At 33.8% G+C, this 25,986-nt stretch overlaps 2 protein-coding genes across 4 annotated transcripts; one reads left to right on the top strand and one right to left on the bottom strand.

The window, feature by feature from the left end:
* Positions 1-7,009, top strand: LOC119829348 (transcription factor glial cells missing 2-like). Its single transcript, XM_038352229.1, has 4 exons — positions 1-150; positions 2,292-2,614; positions 2,727-3,068; positions 3,301-7,009. The coding sequence occupies exons 1-4, from the start codon at positions 140-142 to the stop codon at positions 3,987-3,989; spliced, it is 1,365 nt and encodes a 454-aa protein (XP_038208157.1). The 5' UTR covers positions 1-139; the 3' UTR covers positions 3,990-7,009.
* LOC119840031 (RB1-inducible coiled-coil protein 1) lies at positions 7,000-25,971 on the bottom strand. Of its 3 annotated transcripts, none has more exons than XM_038366907.1 (23): positions 25,763-25,971; positions 25,116-25,259; positions 24,813-25,003; positions 23,675-23,916; positions 23,364-23,491; positions 22,738-22,952; positions 20,933-21,138; positions 19,560-19,742; positions 19,197-19,369; positions 18,649-18,835; positions 17,794-18,077; positions 17,663-17,719; positions 17,022-17,220; positions 15,850-16,382; positions 15,420-15,669; positions 14,929-15,099; positions 13,944-14,062; positions 11,425-11,581; positions 10,888-11,025; positions 10,520-10,631; positions 9,433-9,510; positions 8,913-9,135; positions 7,000-8,620 (listed from the first exon to the last, which is right to left on the bottom strand). In XM_038366907.1, exons 2-23 carry the CDS (start codon positions 25,181-25,183, stop codon positions 8,488-8,490), a joined length of 4,047 nt encoding a protein of 1,348 aa, XP_038222835.1. In that variant the 5' UTR covers positions 25,184-25,259; positions 25,763-25,971; the 3' UTR covers positions 7,000-8,487. The 3 variants fall into 3 exon arrangements, with proteins under 3 accessions (XP_038222835.1, XP_038206948.1, XP_038206170.1); XM_038351020.1 differs by having other exon boundaries at positions 17,109-17,220; XM_038350242.1 differs by lacking the exon at positions 9,433-9,510.
* Between the last annotated feature and the right edge of the window lie 15 nt (positions 25,972-25,986).

The following is a 25,986-nucleotide window of genomic DNA, read 5'->3' as shown; positions in this document are numbered from 1 at the left end:
TATGAGCTTTCGACGCGTTGACTGCATGTGTGCTTTTGCAGGGTTTAAAAATAGTTATTGATAAATACGTGCTGTGGGTGATTGTGATATTCGTTGTATATGGACATTGTGTTGATTTCCTGACTTTACATTTTTGGAGATGGTTATCCTGTAAGTATCAAGGTTTTATTTTTTTCTATTGAGCTGAAAATACTGTTTTTTATTTAATTTAAATCCGTTCATCCGTTTCGAATGTAAACCATTAAAATTTAATGGTTTACATTTAATTATTACAAATGTAAGTAAATGGTTTACATTTAATTATTACAGGTTTAATTATTTTTATTACTTATGGTATAAAAAGTATTAGCTCGATTATTTTATGTCATAACTCTTTTCCTACGAACCTATAACAAAATATCGATACCTATAAAATGTACTTATCTACTTTCGTCTGATAAGAGGTTTTATGATCATCTTTTTTTAAAGTATTCCATGTTGGTCCTGTTTTTTTATCTGTTGGCGAATTGGCAACATTGACCATAGGTCCTATATTTAAGTAGGTATATACCTATGTAGGTATATACATGTACATGAAAGCAATGACGAAATGTTAAAATTGAATTAGAATTTATGAGCAGGAGTCTATTAAAAAACATGCATGATCAAAAAATAAAATAACTTGATATTTTATATTCTACCTGCATAATGTATACGCTATATTATATCTATAGATAGCTAACATAATTAATTTAAAAATGTTTTCAATTTGTCTTAATGCTTTGTAGAAAGTAGGTAAACTTTCTTAAATCGAAATTATTCCGCTAATCATGAATCGACTTCGATGTTTTTTTTAAATTATTTGATGAATCAAACTTAGATGTGATCCCCGTATATATTTTTTTTATTTATAAATAATTCGCGTCTTGACTGAACAAAAAAAAATGCATCCAACATGCATTATATATTTTTGTGTTCAAAGTCACATAAAAAGTCATGTTTATCACATTTAGTAATTTTTTTTAAATTAATTATTAAATCGATGTATATTTTCTTAAACTTTTTGATTAATATTTTAAATATCAATGTAGGTACCGAGATATTTAGGTAACCTAACTTATTTTTAAACAATTATTATCGTTTAAGTATAAAAAAATATATATTTTATCTTATATCCATAGCAACAATTGCAATCAAGAAGATACAAATATCGTTGTGTGAATAAAAACTATAAGTATTCAGAAAATTATTTTTACTCTCAATAAAACCTTTATCGTAGTAAAATAATAAAACTCGTACTTACTCCCAACCAGTCTCTCGTTAGGCACGCTCTATTAACTTGTATTAACTTAAATAACATGACTCAGCGAGTATATTGAAATCGCCCGGGGTTGCTTGAAGGTGTCGGGGCCCGGGGGACGGCAATTGGTTTTAATTGAAACTCATTGAAAACATACAAGGGATAGCTACATAAAAAGTGTTTCTAGTCATTTGAAAGTAAAGCTTTACTGCTTACATTTAGTGTTTTATTTCCCTTTACGAGAGCTTGTACGCATGTAGGTAGCTTGATTAGAAGGAAAGCTAGTAATTAAAATGTTTTGTATTTTATAATATTGCATCTTTTTATGGTGGCAATTTTGTAAGAGCTAAGGTGAGAGAGCAAAGATCTTCTCTGACTACATGGTACGTCAATTGATCGATATAAAAAAAAACTTATATAATTAGAATTAATTATTGCTATAACAATCGCATAGGTATGCTAATATATTCATTAACAAATAGTGTTAAAGTAATCAAATCTCTTACAAATCTCTACAACAACGCCATTTCTCCTAATTATTTTAATAAAACAGGTGGACATGGATTGTACAAAAATCTACAAAAAGTACAAACATAAAATCGTTTCAGTTCCTTTTGAAATCATTTCATCCAATTAGATTGTGCTGCCCCTTCTCAAAGGGCTATTCTAAAGCAATTGGCTTAACGAGAACTTGTAAGGGGGAGCTTTCTTAACGATGTAACTAAAGAGGGGATATCGCAACATTTCGATTCAAAGATTTTAGGCAGCATTCGTAATAAGTACCTACACTTCAGACAGCTTAGGAAAACTAGTTCAGAACATTGCCCACAAATTACAGTTAATTATAAGACTTGCTTTCGACGAGCACTTAGCTATTAGCCCTTAGGTGGTCGGTATAATTTGTTAGTCCTGTTGGACATAAAAAAATGCAAACGAATGTTTCTTAATAGCTACATGTATTAAAACGATAAACTTATGATAAATGCGCATACTTACTAATATATTTTTACAGCACCAGGAGTGCGGACATGTCAGAGGGACAAGCCACACCCGAATGGGATATAAACGACGCCGTGGTCCCCAGAGTGACGCATTTCGACACATTCGGCGAGTGGTGCGACGGTCACGTGAGGAGGGTCTACCCTCCCGGCTGCGAGGAGGCTAGGAGACATGCGTCAGGATGGGCCATGAGAAACACGAACAACCATAATGTCCATATCTTGAAGAAAAGCTGTCTAGGCGTCCTAGTATGTTCCACGAGGTGTCGACTGCCCGACGGCTCGCGAGTCCATTTGCGACCTGCAATCTGTGATAAAGCTAGAAAAAAGCAACAAGGTAATGAATACTTTTATATATTCTTAGAAAATGTTATATGCGGCTCCGATTTTTTACATTTTCCCTATTTAAATCTGAAGTGAGCGTATTAAACAATTTTTTTTTTGTTTAGGTAAGCCGTGTCCAAATCGCCTGTGCAACGGTGGCAGATTGGAAGTACAACCGTGTCGCGGTCATTGCGGATACCCAGTCACACATTTCTGGAGACATACGGAACATGCAATATTCTTCCAAGCAAAAGGCTCTCACGATCATCCCCGACCAGAGGCGAAGGGGGCGAGTGAAGTGAGGCGGTCACTCGGCGCCGGCAGAAGAGTGCGCGGCCTAGCTTTACTACTAGCCAGAGAAGCAGCAATCGCCGACAAAATATTAAATGTTAAGCCCGAAAAGCAAATGCCACAGAAAACAAATGCACATCTTCAACCACCTCCGCTAATACCAGATAACCAAAGAGGTAAATATATAGTTATTGTCTATTGGAATTTAACAAATTGTCAAAAGTAATATAGGTCTGTAGGTAGCGCAGAATACGCTTACCTTCAAGCATACCTTCGGAGTCGTTACTATTAATACTGCTTTGAAATTTATTTCGTATTAACAGTTGAATAAATGAATGAAATATTAAAAAAAATTCAAACTTTGATGTTATTATGTAAATAATAATAAACGTGTACGTTCTCTTTTAGCACTAACTTGTACATGCGGTCCATTCGAGTGCAGCTGCCGGTGGCGTCCTGAAATGCCAAATGAGACATTTGCGCCCTCAACGTGGCCTTCGACGGAACACCAAACTTATAATACTTACATCACACCTTCAATACAAACCTCACACCAACCGCAACAAACATACGACCCTAGTGCATTGCCCTCCGACGACATTTTCCATCCTGAAGAAATATTCCAACTAGACCAGCCCATACGCCTCGACTTCCCCATGGAAGAAAACACCTTAGAATCACCTCCTACGTTCGCTGATCTGAACAGCGAAAATTCTAGACCTGAAGATTCATATTGGTTCGAATGGCAACGGGCGGCTGGAGGATCGGATACCAGTGAGACATCGTCACCAGAGCTCTTTGGGAATGGATACCAACAAATGGAACCCTACTGTGATCAACAGGCGTACACGCATCAACAGTTTTATCCCGAAGAAGCGCAATACTATCCCGTTGATAATACACGAGAATCCCCAGTTATGGAAATGGAAGATCAACGGTACTATAGGTACGGTCAGGATTGTTCACAAAGTAACCTAGAGATGCAAGGATGGAACTACACGGACTGCGCCTTCACCCCTCACAATATGCCGGAATGCAAACAGTACTACGACGTCCAACACACGCAGTCCGTAAATGCGTTTAGTGGTCTATTATAATTCGCTGTTATTAGAAGAATTTATTTGTACATAGCTTGTTATTGTGTATATTGTAAATAGAGTTATTCCTTGTTCTTGTAATTAGGCTTTGATTTTGTGTTGTAACTATTAAGTGATGTTAGTTCCTTTTTCTGGACCCTTCATATTTGTTATTGAAGCTGGATTGAATAGAATGAATTCGTTTTAAGGAGAAAATAAAAGCGCATTTTTATAAAATGTCTATTTATTGTATATAAAAATTACATTAAAATTGTCAATTTTACATTTCTTTTATTTTCTAAAGATAAAATTGGTCACTACAAAATAGTCCACGAAGCGATTACACGATAAAATGTATTATGCATTCGTAATCGCAAAATATAATATGTACCTCGAGTTGTCCATACGACTATAACTTTAAACAATATCGATAACAATATACCAAAAATGCGTTAATATTTCGACAGAGCGATTGATCGACCGCTCTGTCCGCACTCCGCCAGCTGCATGCGCAGAGCCCGTAGCCGCTACACAGAGAAGCGCGCAATGGAAATATTAAAACAGTTTTGTTCCAACATCTCATCTCAACAAACAAGTATTTACAATAACGATACCTGTTTATACAAGATATTATTGTGTATTTATATGCTCAATAAAAGGACAAAAATCATATCAGATTGACAATTATTGTGAACTATAGCAAATTGTGTGTATTAATAAAAACCTTAGAGCTAACAATAGACAAATAGATTAACATTATTTAATCACAAAGCGATATCACGTAACGGCTTTTTTTAATATTGCAAAATAGGGCCACAAAATTGAACAATTTAATGTAATTACACCTTAGATATCAACGTTCATTACTATAGGCCCTATCAATTATTATATAGAGATGACGTATTAAGCCCTTCTGTTTACGGGGGTGAGGAGAGCACAGCACGCACTATCACAGCATTCGACAAAGCCGACTGATGCCTCTAACCTTCCTATATAATCCATGGCAGTAAATTATACCTATACGTTACCAGATTAGAGACACTCTAAGCCCAGAAATGGCTCATATTAAGGCCACAAACAAATTTCAATTCGAAGCGATGCCCTCTTCTTTAACGTAACGTTTTGCGCATCATTCTATATTTTATAAGAAAAATTACGGACGCAAGAAACCTGTGCTTTGATAAAAGGACTAGTTCCTATATGACACCTTATAGTAACATAAAATCTTGTATTCCATAATGCCTTGTCAAGGAATCGATAAAAATATCATGTAGGAACTATTTCCTTGTAATTTACCAGTGAGTAAATACTTGTTAATATTTCAAATAAACTACAGCTAGAACGATAGAACTATCTAGAAGTTAGAGTTTAATTTGAAGCGAGATCGTTCACGTAAGCGTTTCCGTTTGCTGAAGCCTAAACGCTTATAGTAAGTGTAGAGTAGTGGACAGAAGTCCTATTAATACTATGACTTAGGTATCAATATAGACTTAAAAGTTAGGACAAACATTGAAGATGAAAAGCGACACTACCTACAGCTGTATTTAGACACGTAGCTATAACATTTTTTTATCTTCATAAAATTAATTACGTTTTAATCATTACATTTTGTGCTTTATATATAAAAAAAAATTAATTTGATATCGTTAGAAGTAAGTTAAAAGAATTTCTTGAATAAAATATTAGTGACATCGTTAATAAAGTTTAAGAGGAACACATAACACAACGCAAATATAAAAATAAAATATGGTGATGCAAAACAACGCTAATTAAGCTGAAAAGCGACTAAAATCATAATTTGTACTATAGAAGAAAACACGAATTTAAATTCGAGCGACCGCCTCCAGACTCCCATAATAATTAAACCCCTTCCTTCCCTCTAAGCTTACTTATTCAATACTAAAACTAAACATAATTTCATCTGCATCAATCTTATATAGTTCAAATGAGACAAAATATCATCATTGCCAGATTATTGTTTTATGTTACATTCATTTTGAACGAACCAATCAAACAATAAATTAATTAAAATGTTTGTCTTTAAATTAAATAAACAAAAAAAAATTAAAACAATATATATTTTTTTTAAATACAATAATTAAATAAAGTGTTCCATGTTCGTTTCTAATTCGTGGAAGACTATCTAGGTGGAATATTTCCAATGATATATCTTATATATAATACAATATTTATCGTAATTGCGGACACGTAAATCATGATACAGAAATGAACTAAAAAATAATTGTTAAGGATAATTTCCAAACAATTTTTTTTTTATGATTTCAAATAAAACCGCTGTACCCACATTTCGATAATAATGTGATTCATTATAATATAATATTGTTTGTTGATAAACTTTAAATATACATGTCTATACTAATACATATAATAAACAGGTAAAGTTTGTGAATTTATGGGTTGGTGACGTTGTAGAGGGCGAATTATGGATCTATTGAACTGATTTAAATATGCTTTCATCAATGGATAGCCACGTCATCTGTGAGTGTCACATGCTATATTTTAATTTGTTTATATCCCGGGTCAACCCAGGCTGAGCCAGGACGACCGGCCAGTGATATGTATTATGAATGGATGTATAATATTTTATTCCTTTTTCATTTTTATGACTCTAGAACTTTCCATACAACAAATTCAGTTTTTTTCAAAAACAGCATAATAGACGGATCTCCGAAGATTTGATAGACAAAAACCATATGCATATAAACCGTTTTATATCAGACATTTGCTCCTTTATAGATGCAGTATTGTATTTTTTATTATACAATAATTTTATAAGTGTTAAATCTTCGAACAACTTTGATCCTTACAGCGATGTACATTAGATAATAAATTTGTATAACACAACACATTTAACATTTTACGTTGATAAGTAAAACACCCTCCAATATAGAATGTGAAGGAAAATAAAGAGTTTGAAAGGTTATAAAGACAGACAGAGATGCAAGATACGCGTACTTTCCCTGTCTAAGTACATCTGTAACAAAATAATTCATCTCTTGAGGCAATTTAATTTTTTTTTTCATAGCTGTAATAAAATGCAAAGAGACGATAAATATACATGTTCATAACTGTGAAATTATAAACACCGTTGGATTACAAAGAATGCGATAAATTGCAAGCAAATGTTACGGATAATTTTTCGATACTTTTCCATCTCATAATGTGGTAGCCGAGAGCACGCTTCGGCACGAATTGGGCCAGCGCGCAGCGGGGAAGTACCGCACCCCCACAGAATACCGTCGTGAAAGTAGCATACTACTGTGTTTCATTCGGTGAGTGTGGGAGCCGGAGGGCCCTTTCATTTTCCTCACCTTTCCCAGTCCATTCCTTCTTTCTAGTCGTCGATCCTTTCCCTATCCTTTTTACCTTAAAAGCGGGTAGCGCATTCGCATAGGCACTACCTCTGCGAATCTTCATAAGCGGTGGTGATCGCTTACCATCAAACAAGCTACCAGCTCAGTTACCCGTAATGACATAAAAAAATTATCTCACGAGTGTTATTTTAATCTAACGGTTTTTAGAATGTCACATAATACATATAAGAAAAATATATAATTAAATTGCAGGATATCCCAATCTAATGTGTTTTTACTTTCCAACGTGATTCAAAACATGTGTGTGTGTGCAATAACACATTCTCTGATCCCATTTGGCAACGACCCAACAATTAAACCTAGTTTTGTCACAACACACCGCTGAACTGTGTGTCTATAGTCTATACAGTACAAAAGTTAGAACATTTTGTTTAATTTTCCCAGGTAACCGTCGTTTTAATTTTATTATACGCACAGTAATAAGATTAGTAGCTGAGGTGGGTATTAAAGTTATTGGCTGTTTTTATTATTTCGAAAAATATTTCAATTATATATTTTTGGAGGAAATTTGAAAGTTGCACCCAATCTCATCCCTCCTCCCCCTTTTGGCATCTTTGTCACATTTTACAATCATTCAGTACGCCGTAATATACTACTATACGAGTTCGTTTTAACATTGTATAACATTTAAGTAATTTAAACAAATTCTCACGCCAAAATCACTCAAATTCGTTATCCCTACCCACCTCTTCAACGACAACTTACAATCCAAACATTGCGAAATCTTAATACTTTAAAGTTTTTATTTAAACACGACCTCATACATGTCCTTTTAAATTCCACACAAGCACTGAGTATCAAACGGCACAACAAAATCGTCCTTCCTCAAGTTGAAATAGAGTCCATTATCCATCAAATGTAGACTTGCTAACAAATTACACGTGAAGTGAATACAATACACCACTCTCGTTAGTATGTGTAGGTGCAAAGTGTTCGGGAGCAAAATTCTCTCAAACACTAAGTCTGTATCATACGGTACAACAAATTCGTTCTTCTATGTAAAGCAACAGAGTCCATTATCCACCTACTTTACACCGAGTTAACAATTCACGCGTATCGTCCTTCTTTCACCCGCCGTTCTAGTGAGTCTGTGTGGAGTGACGTAGGTGTAAAGTGTTCGGTCGTCAAGGGGTGGCCTCCTCAGCAAGTTCGGAGCCAGGTGGAGCTGAACCTCGAGCCACTACTGATACCGAGCTGACTGTTAGTTCCAGGGGCTCAGGACCTGGACATCGGCCCACGCTGCATTCCATATCCGTTCTGAAAATGTTGCATTTTTTGTTTAAGTTACTCGCAAAAGATATAATGTACTGTTTTACTTGGTACACTAGGTATAGATCAGATATAATATAAATAGATGATTACACACATACACACATATAGCACTCTTGATCAGTTTCTGACATTGCAGATTCTCCGATTCCTCTTTTTCGTAAGATATAAATAGATATTTGAGACATTATACAGTCACACAAAGTCAAATTAATAACAATTATGCTAATCTTTAAATGTGTTTTCTAAACTCACTAAGACAATAACAGCCCATACTCACAAAGCACTAGCAGTCGACACTTGCATCTTGGCGCTCTGCCACTGCTCACTAGATTCAATCGAGTCCAGCTGGTCCAGATCCGACTGGGGTGGTGCAGGCGTGATCTCGCACGACACCGGCGACTCAAGGTTGATGAGTGTGGCTGTTGCCACTTCGCCTACGCGACTTGCTTCGTCTGTCGCTGAGCTGGTCGATTGGCTTGTGTCTACTGACTTTTGGGTGTCTGGTGTTGGAAGATATAAGAAATTAGCATCCAAATCCTCATTAAAATAGTATAATGTGCTTTGTATGTAAGTTTGCCTAGAGCTTATTCAATGATTCTTCAGAAATAATAATGTGGCCAGATTTTTTTTTTTTTCTTTTTATATAAGAAACCACTATATCGATCAATTTCATTAAATTTTCAATTGAGACAATTTTAAAGCAGAACTAAAAAAAAATCGCAACAAAACAAGCAATAGCTACACATGAACACAAAAGCGAGGTGAACGAAACTATAGAAAACATATAAAGCATTAACCTGTTGCATGCATATAGGTCAGCCACTTCTTGAGCGGGCGCGCTTCGAGCGCGTTGAGCACGCTGCCCTTCAGTGCGTCTGCAACGTGCACGTGTTACTGTACAGCCGGCTCCGAGCGAGTGTAACGTGTCATGTAACGCGAATTGTACGTGCTACGAGAATTACACGTTCGTAATACGTTCGCGCTTATCCAACCATCGGTTATTTTAACAAAGACAAAGACGTTCGTTTGAGTTCGTGAGCCGTTCACACTGTTTGCACTGAATAGCACGTTACGTTACATAACGCGTTACACACGTCTGGACCCGGTTACGCGCATGCACAGATTCGTAGCGGTCTAAGACCTGATTGGTGCTGAACCGTGTCTCACTACGGATACGTTAATGGCTACAAGATTACACACCGGTAGGGACAAACAGCTGTATTCAATTCGGTGATGAATTGTTTATTATATAAAACAACCATATATATATATATGGTGGGGAAATGGCCCGAGATAAATAATTCTGGAGGTATTGCATTTTGGCAAGAAAAACATGACGCTAATAATGGATATAGGATTATTAAATGAAATAACCTTTATGGCTGCAAAATTATTAATATACATAATATATTTATTTATAAAATTCACTTTGCCAAATAAAAATTGTTATTAACTCAATCGACAATCAATACTTTCTCTAATCTGTATAAACACCATTATAGAACTATTAATACTTGAGCTGCAAAGCAAAAAAGCTCTTTTTAATGAAAATAAAATTGTAACTAAAATCAACTAAACAGCATTTACTAAAAGTTAAACGTTCGATATTTCACAACATGAAGAAGACAAATTGTATAAATTATAACTGTTCGGACGGCTTCACCAACATACAATTTTTTTTTGTTTATTTTATGATGTATTTGTCAAAGTTGAGACTTGACTCCATTCGCCATTTAACTATAAACTGAAACTTACTCAAAAAAACTATATAAGCTTATAAAAATTATAACCATTTTCGCCGCTAATCAAATGCTACTTTATAAAATTTGCCTTCTCCCTACGAACAATTATTATTCATTTTTAATAAAATTGTAACAGCCTTACCTTGTTTATGCCTATGGTCGCAGCAAGAGGGGTGTGGTGGGTGCGGCTTGAGAGGCTTCACACGCACTCTGTAGAACTTCGAGCCGCGCGGCATTTGGTAGCGGTTGCCACTCTATACCAGACAAATACATTATATTAATATGTTGGATATCGGAAAAACTTTGATTTTGAGTAACAATGCATAAACTATAGAAAAATAAAAAATCCGTCCTTTTGGGATTTTGGGAACATATAAACTACACCATTATTTTATATTTCTTTTTATTTAGGTGTTTTTTTTTTTAATTTTGCCCATATATTTAAAAAACAAACTGTGCAGTTCGAGTAAAGGGAAATTTACTCAATAAAACTTAAGACAACTAATATACCTTTTTAGCATAACAAAACTCTTTAGATTCCACGGTGGCGATAGCATATAATCGCCTCTCGCTCTCATTCTTGACGTGTATACTGAGATCTAACGCCGCGAGACAGTCACTATGCACGAAGTACATAATTGACGCTTCCTGAAACGCAAATCGTTATATCACATTAATAGAGAACTGTACTATTTTACAAGTCTTGGCTCTATGAGAACTTGGGTCAAATTCTTATTAACAAAGTTTTGGGATCGTTCGTTCTGGGTCTAAATAGACCCAGAAATCACAGAAGGCCAGAAATTGTTCCGTTCCTATAAAAATACTTTCCCATAATAAACTTCAAACGCACCAATAGGAATATGAAGTTAAATCAAGCAATTTTTTTTTAATATTATGACAGACCATTTCTCGGATAGTCTGAAAGTATCGACAATATAAAGTATAAAAAATACAGTAATTTGAATTTGTAATTATTTTAAATCAGAAACTTTTACACCAAAATTTTCCACACATAGTTTCAAACCATTGCCGATTTGTCGGTCTCACCTGTAGCACGGTATAATTAAGATGAGCTGGATCCCACAGCAAGAGCACAGTGTGTCCAGGCAAACAAGATGACAGGCTGAGCGCACCAGCGGACAAGCCTACAGGTGTGTGACAGCGGGTGCGACTCCGCTTGCCTTCCTCTTTTTTTGGTGACGATCTTTAAAGAAAACGAACGTATTTTGATTTCAATGTTATCCGTTTGAGACATTTTGATGTAATGGATATAAATGATGAACCAACTTCAAATGCATCCACAGCAATATTAAGACAATCTTATTATTAAATGATTATAAAGAAACGAAATTAGATCCTTCCAGCATTCAGGCCTAGCTTTATATTTACATAAATTTGAAGTTTAAATACAACTCTGTCTTAATTCTACAAATCGATTTTATTTTATAGGTCAAGTGCTCAAAATCCTACACATCAACGTTAACAAAGAGAGAATATTCACGCCTCATGCATATGCTATAGATATCACTGAACTCTATAACCCTTGTTCTATGACCTTATTTACATGGCTTATAATGAGCAGACGTACACAAATAGTATTGTTATATTTACAGCAGTGATGTGAAGACGTGTTTGCGTATAATATGTAATTATATATGAGAAAAAACATTGTTTTTTTGTTATATTCTAGTAAATATTCAACGTAATACAGAAATATCTATTTATTTTGGGATAGACAGTACTATTTTTTCAATACATATACTTTTGAAATCCTTATTTTGCAAAGCTGCATATATTAATAAGCATATTAATTAGGTAGCAAAACTAGTCGGGTAAATATTAAATATGATTCATTAATTCTTAGGCTGAAATAATTTGAGTTATGAAAGAATAAGTTATTATATTATAATACTTAAATTTGCAAAGCAAAAAGATGGATTATACAGATCTCAGAAAAAAAAATGTATATGGAACATTAAGGTTATGGGACGAAAACAAAGAGAAAACATTGGTAGTCTCGTATTTATTATCCAAAAAATTTTTCGATTTTTTTTCGATCATAACTTATTTTAAACACACACATCCGAAAACTTTTGTTATTGATGAATTATTAAAAAAAACATGACGAATATTATAAACAAAAAAAACATCTAAGTTAAGCATTAAAAAAAATTACAACAAAATATTAAGAATGTATCACTATGTAATATATAGAACATACAGAATAAAACACGTAAAAATAATTAATTAAATTTTTCGTTCTCGTTCCCTTTCAGTATCTCTTTTTGTACTGAATTTATTCCGAAAAATAAAAACCAAAATATATTTTTCGTCAAAACATCCAAAGAATTTAAAGTGAAGTTCGAATAAAGCTATATTTAAATCGAGTCAAATATAACAATTTGAGACATTTTATGGCACAGTCATTTTCAAAAACATATATGCTTAAAAATATAACAGTGTCCTTAATGCGACATTCAGATTACAGTCATAATTCAGTGTTAAAATTGTAAGTATATAATATGTAAATTAAGACCTTTCTTTATTGTTGTTACAGCACAAAACAACCAATGTTTAACACATAATTGGTTCAAAAATGTTCTTACCATCTATACTAATATAATAAAGAGATTTTTTTTATTTGCTTCTTGTACCCTAAAGGCTCCGAAACTACTGATCCGATTTTGAAATTTCTTTAAACTAAAAGAATGCTACATTATTCCCGAGTGCTATAGGATACTTTTTACCCAGGAAATGTACCAATTATATATATTGTAATCAATAAATTAGGTAAGTCGACTATGTTTAAACATTGGATGCTATATTATGATAGTGTTAAAAATTATGCTTAGTAGGCTAAGACTTAGAAAAGGTGTTACTTAACTGAAAATGTACAATACATTTCATTGCAAGCGTGTTACAAAATAAAACAAGCAAAATGTTAATGTCGTACGCAACATTATATGAAAAAATACTAAACTATGAACCACCATATGAGATAAATGGAATATGATTGAAAGTTTTAGAAATGTTCTACAAAATAAAATTCTAATTCAATTCAGAATTTGTGGTATTGTAAAATTTACAAACACATAGGCAATTATACAATACAGATAGTACAAATAAATGCTATTAGTTAGATACTAACTATCCCTAAATTATAAGGCTTTGTGATCAGTCTTTAATTTGTGATTGTTTAATATTGATACGTTACATCTTATATATATTGAATACACGATACTTAAAAGTAAAAGTATTTTCTTTGAGCAACATGGACGCCATTTGTATAAGAATAAAAAAACATATTTAATTAAAAATATAATATATATTTGATTAAGAAAAAATCCAGTGCCTACATGACACGAAAAGATGGCAATAACATAAATTATAATTGTCATTAGTCAAATTAAATTTTTCACAACAAACAAAATGCGAATTCTATACATTAAATAAAGATAACGAACTAAGTATATATCTATCCCATAACACACCTAAACTAAGTGAAAAATTGGACGAAAACTGTACGATTCTACATTATTAGCGATTATTGGTTGCATGAACCTCACCTGCCATCGCTATCATCCTCTCTACTTTTCTCTCCTTCTTCTCCTCTCTTCTCCAACTCTTTCTTGAGATCAGCTACTTGTTGTTGCAATAGCGCTTTTTCGTTTTCCAGGGTCGCAAACTGTAACCGTTTTAAATTGAAGGATATATCAATGAAAACAATGTTTATGTTCATTATTTTGTAAAATATGAATAAATAAATTATTATTGCACTAATTTGCTATGTAATCAAATATTTTTTTCAAACGAACATAGAAAGTACAAAAATTCTATGTCACTCAGAAATAATGTGGCTTTCTCTGTGTTATTATGAAATCGGTTCAGTAGTTGTAAGCCTGTCCATTTCAACCACATATTACAAAACATAGTTTATCTTAATTATTGACATTGCACACATGATACAATAGTCAGGACACCTGTATATAGTAGTATTATATTTTTCTGTATATAATTGTATTTATTTTGTATTTTCATTCATCATATACATATTTTTATGTACAACTATAACAAAACTCCTTTATAAGTGAGATAGTGCACAGGATATGCGTAGTAATGAGGTGTACTCAGTTTTTTTTTTATGTCACAATCGGCAATGGAGCTGGTGGGACGCCTGACGGTAAGCGCTACCACCGCCCATGAACATTTAGAGAGGAATAAGGTCCATTGCAGACCTGACCTCTACAAATGGATTACCGACTTTAAATTGGGAAGGGATTAAGAAAGGATTGGCGAGAGGAATAAAGGAAAGGACTGGGAAGGGTAAGGAAAAGGATATGGGCCCTCAACTCCCCCAATCACCGAACGAAACACAGCAGAATGCTATTTCACGCCGGTTTTCTGTGGGGGTGTGGTACTTCCCCGGTGCAAGCTGGCTCAATTCGTGAAGTTTGGACCAATGTCTCCCACTTTAGTTATAACTTTAGGTTACGATACTATTTCTTTTTTTGCTATGTTTTAGGTGCGGGAGAATAATATTATCAAACAAACCTGTGTTTTGAGCAGGCTATCATAATCGTTGGTCTCTGGGTCGGTGAGCTGTTGTATGGTGTCGCGGTACTTGCTGCATTCGCGGGTCAGCGCCTGTTCGCGCTCGCGGAGCAATTCTAACTGTCGATCTTTCTCTATTAGCAAGCGGCGGGTCACATCATTTATTGTTACCTAGTAATACATAAAGATATGTATAATTAGAATTTGTTGTGTAATAAAGATAATTAAGTTAATTAATGATTTAACTACCATTACCAAGATGAACAAGCTAAATTTCGATATGAATGATGATGTTCATTAAAATCAAAAATAGGACGAATAAGAATGAAGTAGCATTTTACAAACAACAAAGGAATACATTAAAATACAAAAATGTACCGTTAAGCCAAATTACAAGAAAAACCCAAAGAAATTCTGTAGAAAAATTATTTTAAAAATCTTATATAGATTACGTACTGTGTACTCTCCGCACAATTTATCCTACAACCTACCTGTTTCTCAGCCTCATACTTGGCTTTGAGCAATGCTATTTCAGCGTTCAACTTCTGTTCCCACTCCACCTTACACTTCTCAACGGTATCCTTAATAGCTTGATCCTTTTCCACCTCCGCATTTTCCTTGGTCTGCATCACGATTGCGTTGTGATGACTTATCTCTATTACATCTGTGCGCTCTATTTTCTCAAGACTCGATTCTGATGGTGACCTATCCATGTTATTTGTTAGGGCTACTAATCGGAACCTGTAAAAGTACACACATATATTATGTTAACTAGACTGCATGCAGTTAAAGTTTGAATATTTTGAATAAATTAGTTTTTATAGTACTTGTCGAATTCAATATATATTTAGCCATTTGACTTTAACCCATAAAAATAAAAAATTATGGACATGAATTTTTTGCTTCTTATTTATAGTTTACCTTGAACGCATGGATTCTATTTCCGCTTTGTATTCGAGATGCATTTTTTCTTGTACTTCCTTTATTTCTTTAGCCTTTTGAACTTCGGCATCTTCCAGTTTATTTTCGAACACTTTAATTTCACCGCGCGTCTGTTCCAGCAAATCTTTTGTACTCTTATGTTCAGCTTCCAACCTCTCTATATCCTTTTGGTGCTGATTTTTTAACTCCTCCTTCTCTCTTTTTAATGTTTCTATCAGCTCATCTTTTTCACTGAGTGTCGCTTTCATGTCACTCAGTTCTAACTCGTGATCCACCGTTAACCTCTGTTTTTCTTCTCTAAATCTTATTCGTATTTCTTCATTGCTCTGACTCCAAGCTTTAGTTATTTCTAAAAATTTTTCTTGCATGAACCGTTTTTGTTCATCCATATCGTTTTTTAGTTTCGTTAACTCTTCTTTTATTAAAACGATATTTACTTTACACAAAGTACATAGTTTTGTTAAAAAATCTTGCAATTTTTCGATATTTATTTTATGCGTGTCCATGTTGTCCTAAAATTAAAAGTTTATCTTAATCACAGTGTAATGTTAATTTTTTAAAATTAATATCTTCATTCAGTTAATTTTATCTAATTAAACTACAAAATATAAAGCGTATAATTAAGTAAATAAATTTATACTATACATGGGGCCGGCGAAGACAGGAGCAACCAAAAAGAAAAATAACTACATTTTACAGGGTAAAAAATCACTCAGATATCATTACTTCGACTGTGAATTTAAAAATAACCCAAAGACCCTAATGTTTCATAAACATGGAATGTTATAAACGAATTAAAACTAAACAAAATAAACAATTAAATATCTCTGTATGATAACCAATTAACTTAGATAAAAGTACACAATACAGAACTAATATTTCGGTATCGAAAACTGCAACGGCTTCCAATAGCATCTGGTATTTTTCACAATCCAAAAGGAACCAAAATATTTGTCAGGTACATAACTGTCAAACATTTTGGTCATTCGAGCCAGATCAATGCATAAATTTCGTTCAACGCATGAATCAATCGCACCGCGCCGTTGTAGAATTCCATATCCAAATTGGCAAACTTAAAAATCATGTAAAATAAAACTGAAATTGAACAGAATATATGTAATTCACAATATCTGAGCGTCTACAAAATGCACCTGCCGTCCGCGGCCCCACTCGAGGCTGCTGGCGAGCGACTCGTCGATGTAAAACTCAGAGTTGACGAACCCCTCACTAGCCAGTACCTCGGTCACGGTGGCCGCGCACGCGATGTCCGGCGCGCACGCGCTCGCCGCGTCCGCGCGCGCGACGGACTGGCGCGCCAGCTTCTCGAAATCCGTGTCCGATTCGAAGTCCCTGCAAAATATTTATTCACAATTAGACTTATTAACGGATTTTAATTACGATATTCATAATATTAAGTGCAGTTATTTATCTAGTTGAAATATCCTATATTTTGAGTTGGATCAAACTGCAAATGGTATGTAAAATTTAGTAAAATCGGTAATGTAATTTATATATATTAAGATTCACAAGGAAATATTATGAATGAACATGTTTTATCTGACTGGGACTAACTTTACTAACTTTAATTTGCAGAATCATAATAAAATAATGTAATGTAATGGTGCTACGCCAATCTTATGGTTTACTGAACCGCGTATTTGTCTCCAGTGATTTAATATTTAAGAATATTTAGGATACATTTAATCGTGCTTTATCAAGTTTATCAATTAAACTATTTAACTTTTTAAACAATAGCAATATTAGAATCAACTGTTATAAAGAGTGACCCCACCTGTCAAGATCTACTTGAACGTTCACATCTTTATCTCCATGATGAGATGTCGATAATCTGAAAGCAAACACAGAATATAAATATAACGCATAATAAATTAAACTGCGTAGTTCAAAATTCGAAAACCATACCTTTGTTGAAAGAATTTCACCGTTGAATCCATATCGTATTTGGGGACATCCTTCGCAAGTTCTGGGAAAGCGCTCGAGACAAATTCAACATCCTCATTAGTGAGTTTCGGCAATTTGGAGTCAAACGTAGGTGGCGCTTGCGTCGCAAACGTTGGCGGCAAGTCCGTCATGCCGGGGAACAGACTCTTGAGGAAGTGACCTTCGAACAGCGTGTTGAACTCTTCACGTCTGCTGACTTCTTCTTCGTGTATTTTTAACAGCTTCTCCGCTAGATCTGTCGCCCACTGAAATTTATATTTGAGATTATATTTTTTTATGAAAAAACAATTAAATTGAATTTAAAATCGTAAAAAACAAAAGTATGCTATATAGTACGAATACCGGCAGTCCATATAAACAGGTTGTTGAAGTATAAATTACATATAGGCACACGTTACCCACAGGTGCGCATGCGAGATCTTTGGACACTTGCCACTAGTTTATCAAAGTAAGAGCAATCTAGAATCCCTAGTTGTATAAATTACTTATAGGCAGAAGCGAGATCTTTCAAAGCTTATTTAGCAAGGATCAAGTCACCACTCTCCAAAATACGATTTTGAGTTATACATGACACAATAGGGTATTTGAGTCCATTTTATGTTACTTTATTATAAACTAGGTTAAAAATAATAACGTAAACTGATAAAAGATTTGATTGTTTTTCAATCAACACTGAAAAGGCGTTGAAAAATTCTTTCAGTGTTAGATAGCCCATTTATCGAGGAACGCTATAGGCTACATATGTAACACGGGCGAAGCCGGGGCGGATCGCTAGTGAAATATAGTTTGAAGTAGAGCACAAGATGGTCGCGTCACCTGCAAGTGCGCGTGCGAGAAGGTCCGGCGGCGCGCCACCTCGTGCACGGCGCGCACGAACACGCGCGGCGCGCGGTGCAGCTGCCACACGATGCCGAAGTAGCGCGACAGCCGGTTCAGGCACTGGAACGAGAGCATCGCGTGCGCGTCCTGCACCGACATCGAGTTCTCGATGCGGAGCACCGCCCTGGGGGGGGGATAGCGAGTTGTTTATACGATGGAGAGCGATACGTGAGTAGATAGATGTAAAAAACATATTATTTTCTACAAGGAGAGTTAGGTACTCTACATTGAAAATGAGGCCGAATGACAATATTCTAATGAACACAAAAAGAATCGCGTCAATCGGTTGAAAATTTTATACATAAGACATTAAGATGGTGTGGCTCTTAATAGTTTTTAAAAAGTAATTTAGTGCTACTTTCTTAAGTTTGTATTAAAACGATGAAATATAATATCTGAAATATTAGTAACAAACTTTACAATATATGAGGTATTTTAATAACTTTTACAAATAATGAGGAATATATTTCAAAATATAAACTCACTCTAATCGCGCTTTTAAAACTTGTGACAATTCCTCTTTGGATTTAGCAATCCTCCGGATTATATCAACGATTTTCTGATGACCCACTAACAGTTTTTCAAGTTGGCAACAATGTGATTGTACTAATGTTGGCAGGACTGTTGGATCGCAGGCTGAGTTGAGGCGATCGCGACACTAAAATTATTGTAAGAAAAATATAGGATAGAATTGAAACAAAGACATTGATGTAAGATTTATTTATACCTCTCGCCAATCCTTTCTTAATCCCTTCCCGATTTAAAGTCGGCAATCCATTTGTAGAGGCGTAAGGTAAAGATTTTATATGTATATATTTATATATCATAATATTTAATACATAACTTACTTGTATGATAGAAGTGGCCTGATCTCTTTGATCCTTTTCAAGCTTTTTAACATCGTTCAACAACTGATCGAGGCCGTACAGGCGATCCTCGATGCCTTTTATTTGCTTCAACCCGTGCATGTTGGCATATTCTAGGATTTGGTACAATTGGGCTTCACGCTCTTTTAGAGGTTCTGCATCGATCTAGAACCATAGAAATATCGTATTTAAATTATTCGGTACAAAAAAAATTCTCCAATCTCATGCTATCGAAACAGATTGTTCTTGGGTCAGAAAACAGTCCTACATGAATAAACGAAACTAAACTAAAGTAAACATATGATATTGAAATTGGACAGATATAAATATGTCGATTCATGAATCGAGGAACATAACAATAGAAATAATATTTGCAGCGTGAACGTGATATTCATTATTATTCGTAAAAAAAACAAACGTTCAAACAAAGTGGGTTATTTTTTACAGAAGATAATATATTCTAATGTTTATAATTGTTATGGCAGATCTAGCAAAAAAAGTAGAAGACCTTCCTAATGTTAAGTGATCACCACTTTCATACACACTTGTGGTGTCACGGCTGCTTAGTGTCTTTAAGTGTCGTAATTGCAAAATGCAAATAAGCATATACATTATATATTGCATAATGCAACTGTTTTAACATAGTTCAAAGGATGTTCCTTAAATGTCCTCACATCCATAAACGTTAATATAATTGTTAAAATATTAAGAATGTAAGAGCATAATTATTGTTCCAATCATAACGTCGCTCATATCTCGTAAATCCAATGTGTCTACTGTATAATGTAAACAAATTTAATGTGTTTGCATTATGAATGGAGCGTGCCACGCGTGTGACACGTGATCTTATTTATGTTCGCAAATTGCGTTAACCTTAAAACACAATTTGATAATAGGTTTATACCTTATGCGATAACATTAGCTATACGACTTTTAATATTTTCTATGTCGTAGTGCAAATATATCGCAGTACATTATTTACCTAGAATAACAGCTATGCAAAACATGTTTTATGAAATGGGCTTTAATCAATCAATAATTGAGGATAAATTGTCCATACTCCTACATTAATCCTAATCATTGTATCACAACACATGTTTATATTTTATATAATACTGGCTGACTCGACAAACGCTGTTCTTTCTTACTCTTATCATTTAGGAGTATGAAATATAGATGCTTGACGATTCTCAGACCTTCCCGATAAGCACACAAAGCCGAGCCGTTTCCGAGGAGTGTGGGCACGAACATTGCGTTATGCATTCAGAATCTTCATGTTATGTTAGATAAATAGATCTTTATATGATAGATCTTTATGTTATGTTAGATTACTATCCCAGTTGGAGTATACTTACCAAAGCCAAGGCCTTCTGGCAGTAATCGAGTATATCTTGCAGCGAGGCCTTATTCCCCTGTGCCAATATCCAGTGCAACAACGTGGGTTCCTCTTTACTCTCGATAGAGGGCGCTTTGAACGTAACTCCCTCATCCGATTCTTCTATCTGATGACTCTCTGCGGGTGCTTCATCGTTACTTCCCGATGCGTTCTTTTGATCGAACACTGAGGTAAAAAATTATTTTTGAGATTAGAAGTAGAAATGACTGAGTAAATATTATCCCAGATTGAGTTTAATAGACATAATATATGTAAAAGACTTGGGCGGAGATAAGGGAAATTGTGATATGCTAAGTGTAGTGAGTGATAAGAAAAGTTTTAACAGCTTAATAAGGCCCAAAATAAGTTAAAACCTTACATTTCAGTCTACCCCTTAATATTTAAGGAATTATGAGATAAACACGTTAAACTAACTAACTAAAGCATAAAATATTGTCAAAGTTACAAATGAATGGTTTTCTTTTAATTAAAAATCATAAAAATGATTATGAACGAGTAATAAAATTAAAACAATATGCAGTAATTATGAGAATTCCTTTATCATGAGTTACACATTGCTATGGCTAATACACCTAATAAAAATTTTATTGAAACTAACTTATAACTAACTAAGGAATTATTAATACAATGGATTGACTCAAGTTCATGCAATAAGTTGCATGCATGCATGGTTGTTATGAAAATAATACGACATACAAACTTGCTGTTAATTTCTATTAGGTAAACCAATGTATGTGTATATCGGGGGCGTACCGCCCAACGAAGAAAAAAGGTCGACAAACTTTTGATTTTTGCTCCCTTAAGGCACGCTACGACACTGGTGAATATTAAATATTATGTTGCATATGCATATTAATTATCGTTTGAAAGTCGGCAATACACAATGGGCAATCTTTAATCTCTGTTGTACAACATTGTTTTATTTGACTGGTCTAGATTATAACCAGTTTAAGAATTAGCAACGACACGTCACTAAAATGAGTCAGCATTTATATTGCTTTCCACCCATCAATCAAACGTAAGTATCATTGCGACAACATAATATTATAATCAAGATTGCTTTATTCCTTCTAGCTAAATAAAACATTGCAATTATCATAATGTTTACAAATCCAATGAACAACTGATACATAATAAATAAATAAATATCGATAAAAAAATGAAAAACGCACTTTGATCAATTTGAGAATTTGATCTTAAAAAGAGTATACGTAAGGAAATTATTAGATCCTAGCAAAACTAACAAGACAAACTCATGAAATTATTGTGTCACCGATCCTTAGTACTTACCAATGACTTAGTTAGATATTTCTACAATATTTAAACTAAATCTCTCCGTTGAAAGTAGGTCACAATCGTGTCAAAAGGAGTTGGTTACATACAAATATACAGGTGAAACTTATGGAAGTGTGTTAAAAAAAATCAATTCAAATCAAAAAACAATTTTGACCTTGGGCACAAAACCGGAAATAAATTTCCATGACTAAGTCTTTAATTGTTGCACAAGCAGTAAACTAACTTGTGTTCTATATAATACTAACGGTGCGCCCGGGTTCGCCAGGGGTACATAAATACCACTCAGGAATCACTTACATATAGTACTGGTGAAATAATTTTTGAAAACGGCCCAGAAGTTTCCGAGATTAGCAAATTCAAACAAAGTCATTAGATTTATTAGAATAGATAGGAAACCAAGTAACAAATCATTTCTATCACTATATGAGTGTGAACATTGATTTATATACAGTATCACTTCAAGCTTACCATCTTCATCAGATAGCTTAAAGACTCCAACACCGAAATCCTGCGCCGTTCTATTCTCAGAACTAGTGTCCGATCGTTGTTGGCTGCCATAGTGATGACCTTCAAAGTCAGTCTCCTCAAAAACATCGAAAGCAGAGAAACGATGTGCTTCAGCATGCAATTGAAGCGCCGATAGTATTGGAATCTTGCCCAGTGATTCAAGTACTTCATTTAAACTGTAATAAGTCGTTATTCCAATGTAAGAACTCGATAATATTCATTTATTTTATGGCTTCTTTCGTAAAACGGAGTCCACCTTACCACCTGAGATATTGGATACTAGCTTTGCCGCGCCGTCTCAGCCGGTTCCACCGAACAAAGTAGAGTATTTCTATAGCTTATGTGTTATTCTGGTACATAAGCTATATTATGCTGCCAAGTATCATAAAAATTCGCTCAATGATTTTCGTGTAAAAGATTAGTAAGATACCTTATTTCAATGAATTAAATGTAAATCTTGTAGTTAATAGAACCTGTGTCAATAATTGGAAACACAAAATAGTAAAGTTTACACATTCTTAAATGTTTTTAAAGTTTATTTTCCCAAAAAACTAAATGGTGGATACGTTGGGATAGAGACTACTTACGTGTTTAGCATTTCATGATACTCCTCCTTTTTAATTCGATGTTTTTTGAATGACTCTTTGAAACTTCGCGACCTTTCGCAAAATTCGTTGAATATATCTTCTAAATTCGCTACAACAGCTGCCCAGCCCTGATTATGATTAATAAACTTATATTTAACAATTATACATAACACATATTTCTGAACAAAATAAATTGGGAATGTGAGCATCATTGTATTTAATAAAACTAAGATTGATATAAGGATTACAATATTTTAAAATGATTTTATCAAACAATTTCTTTTTGAGCAATATGAAGTCATATATAATACCTGATGCTGCAAATGCTGCTCATGTACCAGCTGTTCACAGCTCCTCGATACCTCGTGAGCAAGGTCACTGAACTGCTTAGCGAGCGTCGCACATGACATCACAGTGTTTACATTTGGCTGCATGGAACAACAGACCTCCACCGATTTTCTGAGTTCAGCTACTGATTTTCCATCAAAGGCACTTGAGTCGCTACGAAACTCCCCTGTACTCAATTCGACGATAGGACTGAGATCTCCACACACTAGAGATAAATTAGAGCAGATAAAAAATCATAGTAAACATTATGACATGGAACCAAGGTTTCAATTCTACATTGGTGACAAAAAAAATATCAGCCCAGCAGGACACAAAGCTATAGCCTGTAAAAAGTCCATAGTGCCCATGACAGATAAAAAAAAATTATTCCATCATGAATATTTATATCCATCTTAGTACTTTCAAATTAAATGATTGTGCGAGATTACACAATATATATTGGCTGTAGAAATAAATTTGATTACTCATTAATTTAATACAGTGATTACATTTAGATAAGTGTCAATACAATTTGGTAAATACACTATGTATTTATGTCATGGTCAGCAATTGACTTGTGCGACATGCTCCACTATAAACTGACAACTTATTAAAGTTTAAAAAATGGAACTGAACATTCTAAATATAAACAAAAGTTGGGTTGCTATAAAAGAAGATAGCCTTGCTTTACATTTCTGCTTTACTCGTCAAACTGTGAAAATTGTATTTAATCATTTATTGTTTCAGAAATTTATTATTCACAAATATAAAGCAGCTATAATTAGTCATTGAAGCATTTCAATAATGCTCTCAGTCTTATTGTATTGGTATAAAATTTATGCTTAAGCACCTCCTTTTAGACTTTATTTGAAACCTGCAGACTCCTTATGGCTATGAAGAAAATCAAACAGGGAAAAGAGAAAAGAAGGGAATACATATACCCAAGATAATATTTAAAATTTGTTAAAAAAAATTGTAGCCCATCAAACATAATTCAACAACATAAATGGTACATTCTTATAAATTTAAATAATTGTAGACTACAAATCTTAACATTCAATATAGTTTTCTTGTATGTAATGTTCATCAGACAGAAATCAATTAAAAAAATTATATACTCACTGGATTGTTTTATATGACTCTCCTTTACTGAAGGTTTACTAAACATATAAATTGGATTGGTATCAGTCCCCGCGCTGTATGATGAAACCATATGATCAGACTGCAATACTTCTCCACCACTTACAAGAAGTACTAGGGAATGTGCTGGTATCTTAGTCTTTCTTTCAATGGCTGCTTTTAAACTAGCAACACTGACAAAAAAAAATTTAATTTTAGAACTTTTTTAAACTCAAATTACTTCAATTAGAATAAAGCTTGAAATAAAAAAAATAATTACAATAATCATACTAAATGCACATATACCTTTGTAATGTGAGATTCATATCATATGTGGTCATTAAACCAGCATCAACATGGAATACATACAACATGGTGATATATTTATTTTTACAGGTCTTAAAATTAAACAGTTACTGCTTCTGTCGAGTCCGTTTACTCATTATATGGCTGCAAGAAAATGTTTGTTGATTAAAGTTATCATTTAAACAAAACAAAAAAGTGAACTATTGCAGTTTATTGTTAATATTTATTTATTGGATTAATAAAATATAAACCTGATGCTTATTCCATGCAACTGTTATAATTAAAAACGATATTATCATTAAATTAATTAAGTATCTACTAAATTTAGTATTAGATGACAAACATTAGTATTCAATTATATAATGACTTGCATTTCCAAAAATAATTATTTCATAGTACTACCATGGAATATTAGTTTACTAACACTGTCATACCTAGATGTATGTCATAGAAATATATAATTAGTATTTCAAATTTGCAAAACAAACAAATAAAATTTGTTTTACAAATCCTGCTCTGGATTAAAAAGTAATTTGAGTCATTGGTACAGTATTGAATTCCTAATTATAAACATAACGTAGCGAGAATATTATTGACTAAAAAAATTGAACGTAAAAACGTTTGAAAAACAAAGATTCAACACTTACACAAATACTTTTGATAGCCATCTGATTCTATTTTGATAATCATTAAAGCAGCAGTCTATTTGAGATTAGGCACAGTTTTTTATTATAAAACATCATTATTTCCACACGAGGCAAAAACACAAGACGAATTTGCTTGCTCAATTTACAAGTTCAATTTCCATATCCCTTTATTCATAACACCACCATTGCATTATTCTAGACGACAGACGTAAACTAAACTCAGC

This window comes from Zerene cesonia, chromosome 1 (genome assembly GCF_012273895.1).
Source record: "Zerene cesonia ecotype Mississippi chromosome 1, Zerene_cesonia_1.1, whole genome shotgun sequence".
Taxonomy (NCBI): Eukaryota; Metazoa; Arthropoda; class Insecta; order Lepidoptera; family Pieridae; genus Zerene; species Zerene cesonia.
The sequence above is the reverse complement of the archived record's forward strand: the minus strand, read 5'-3'. Positions and strand labels throughout refer to the sequence as shown.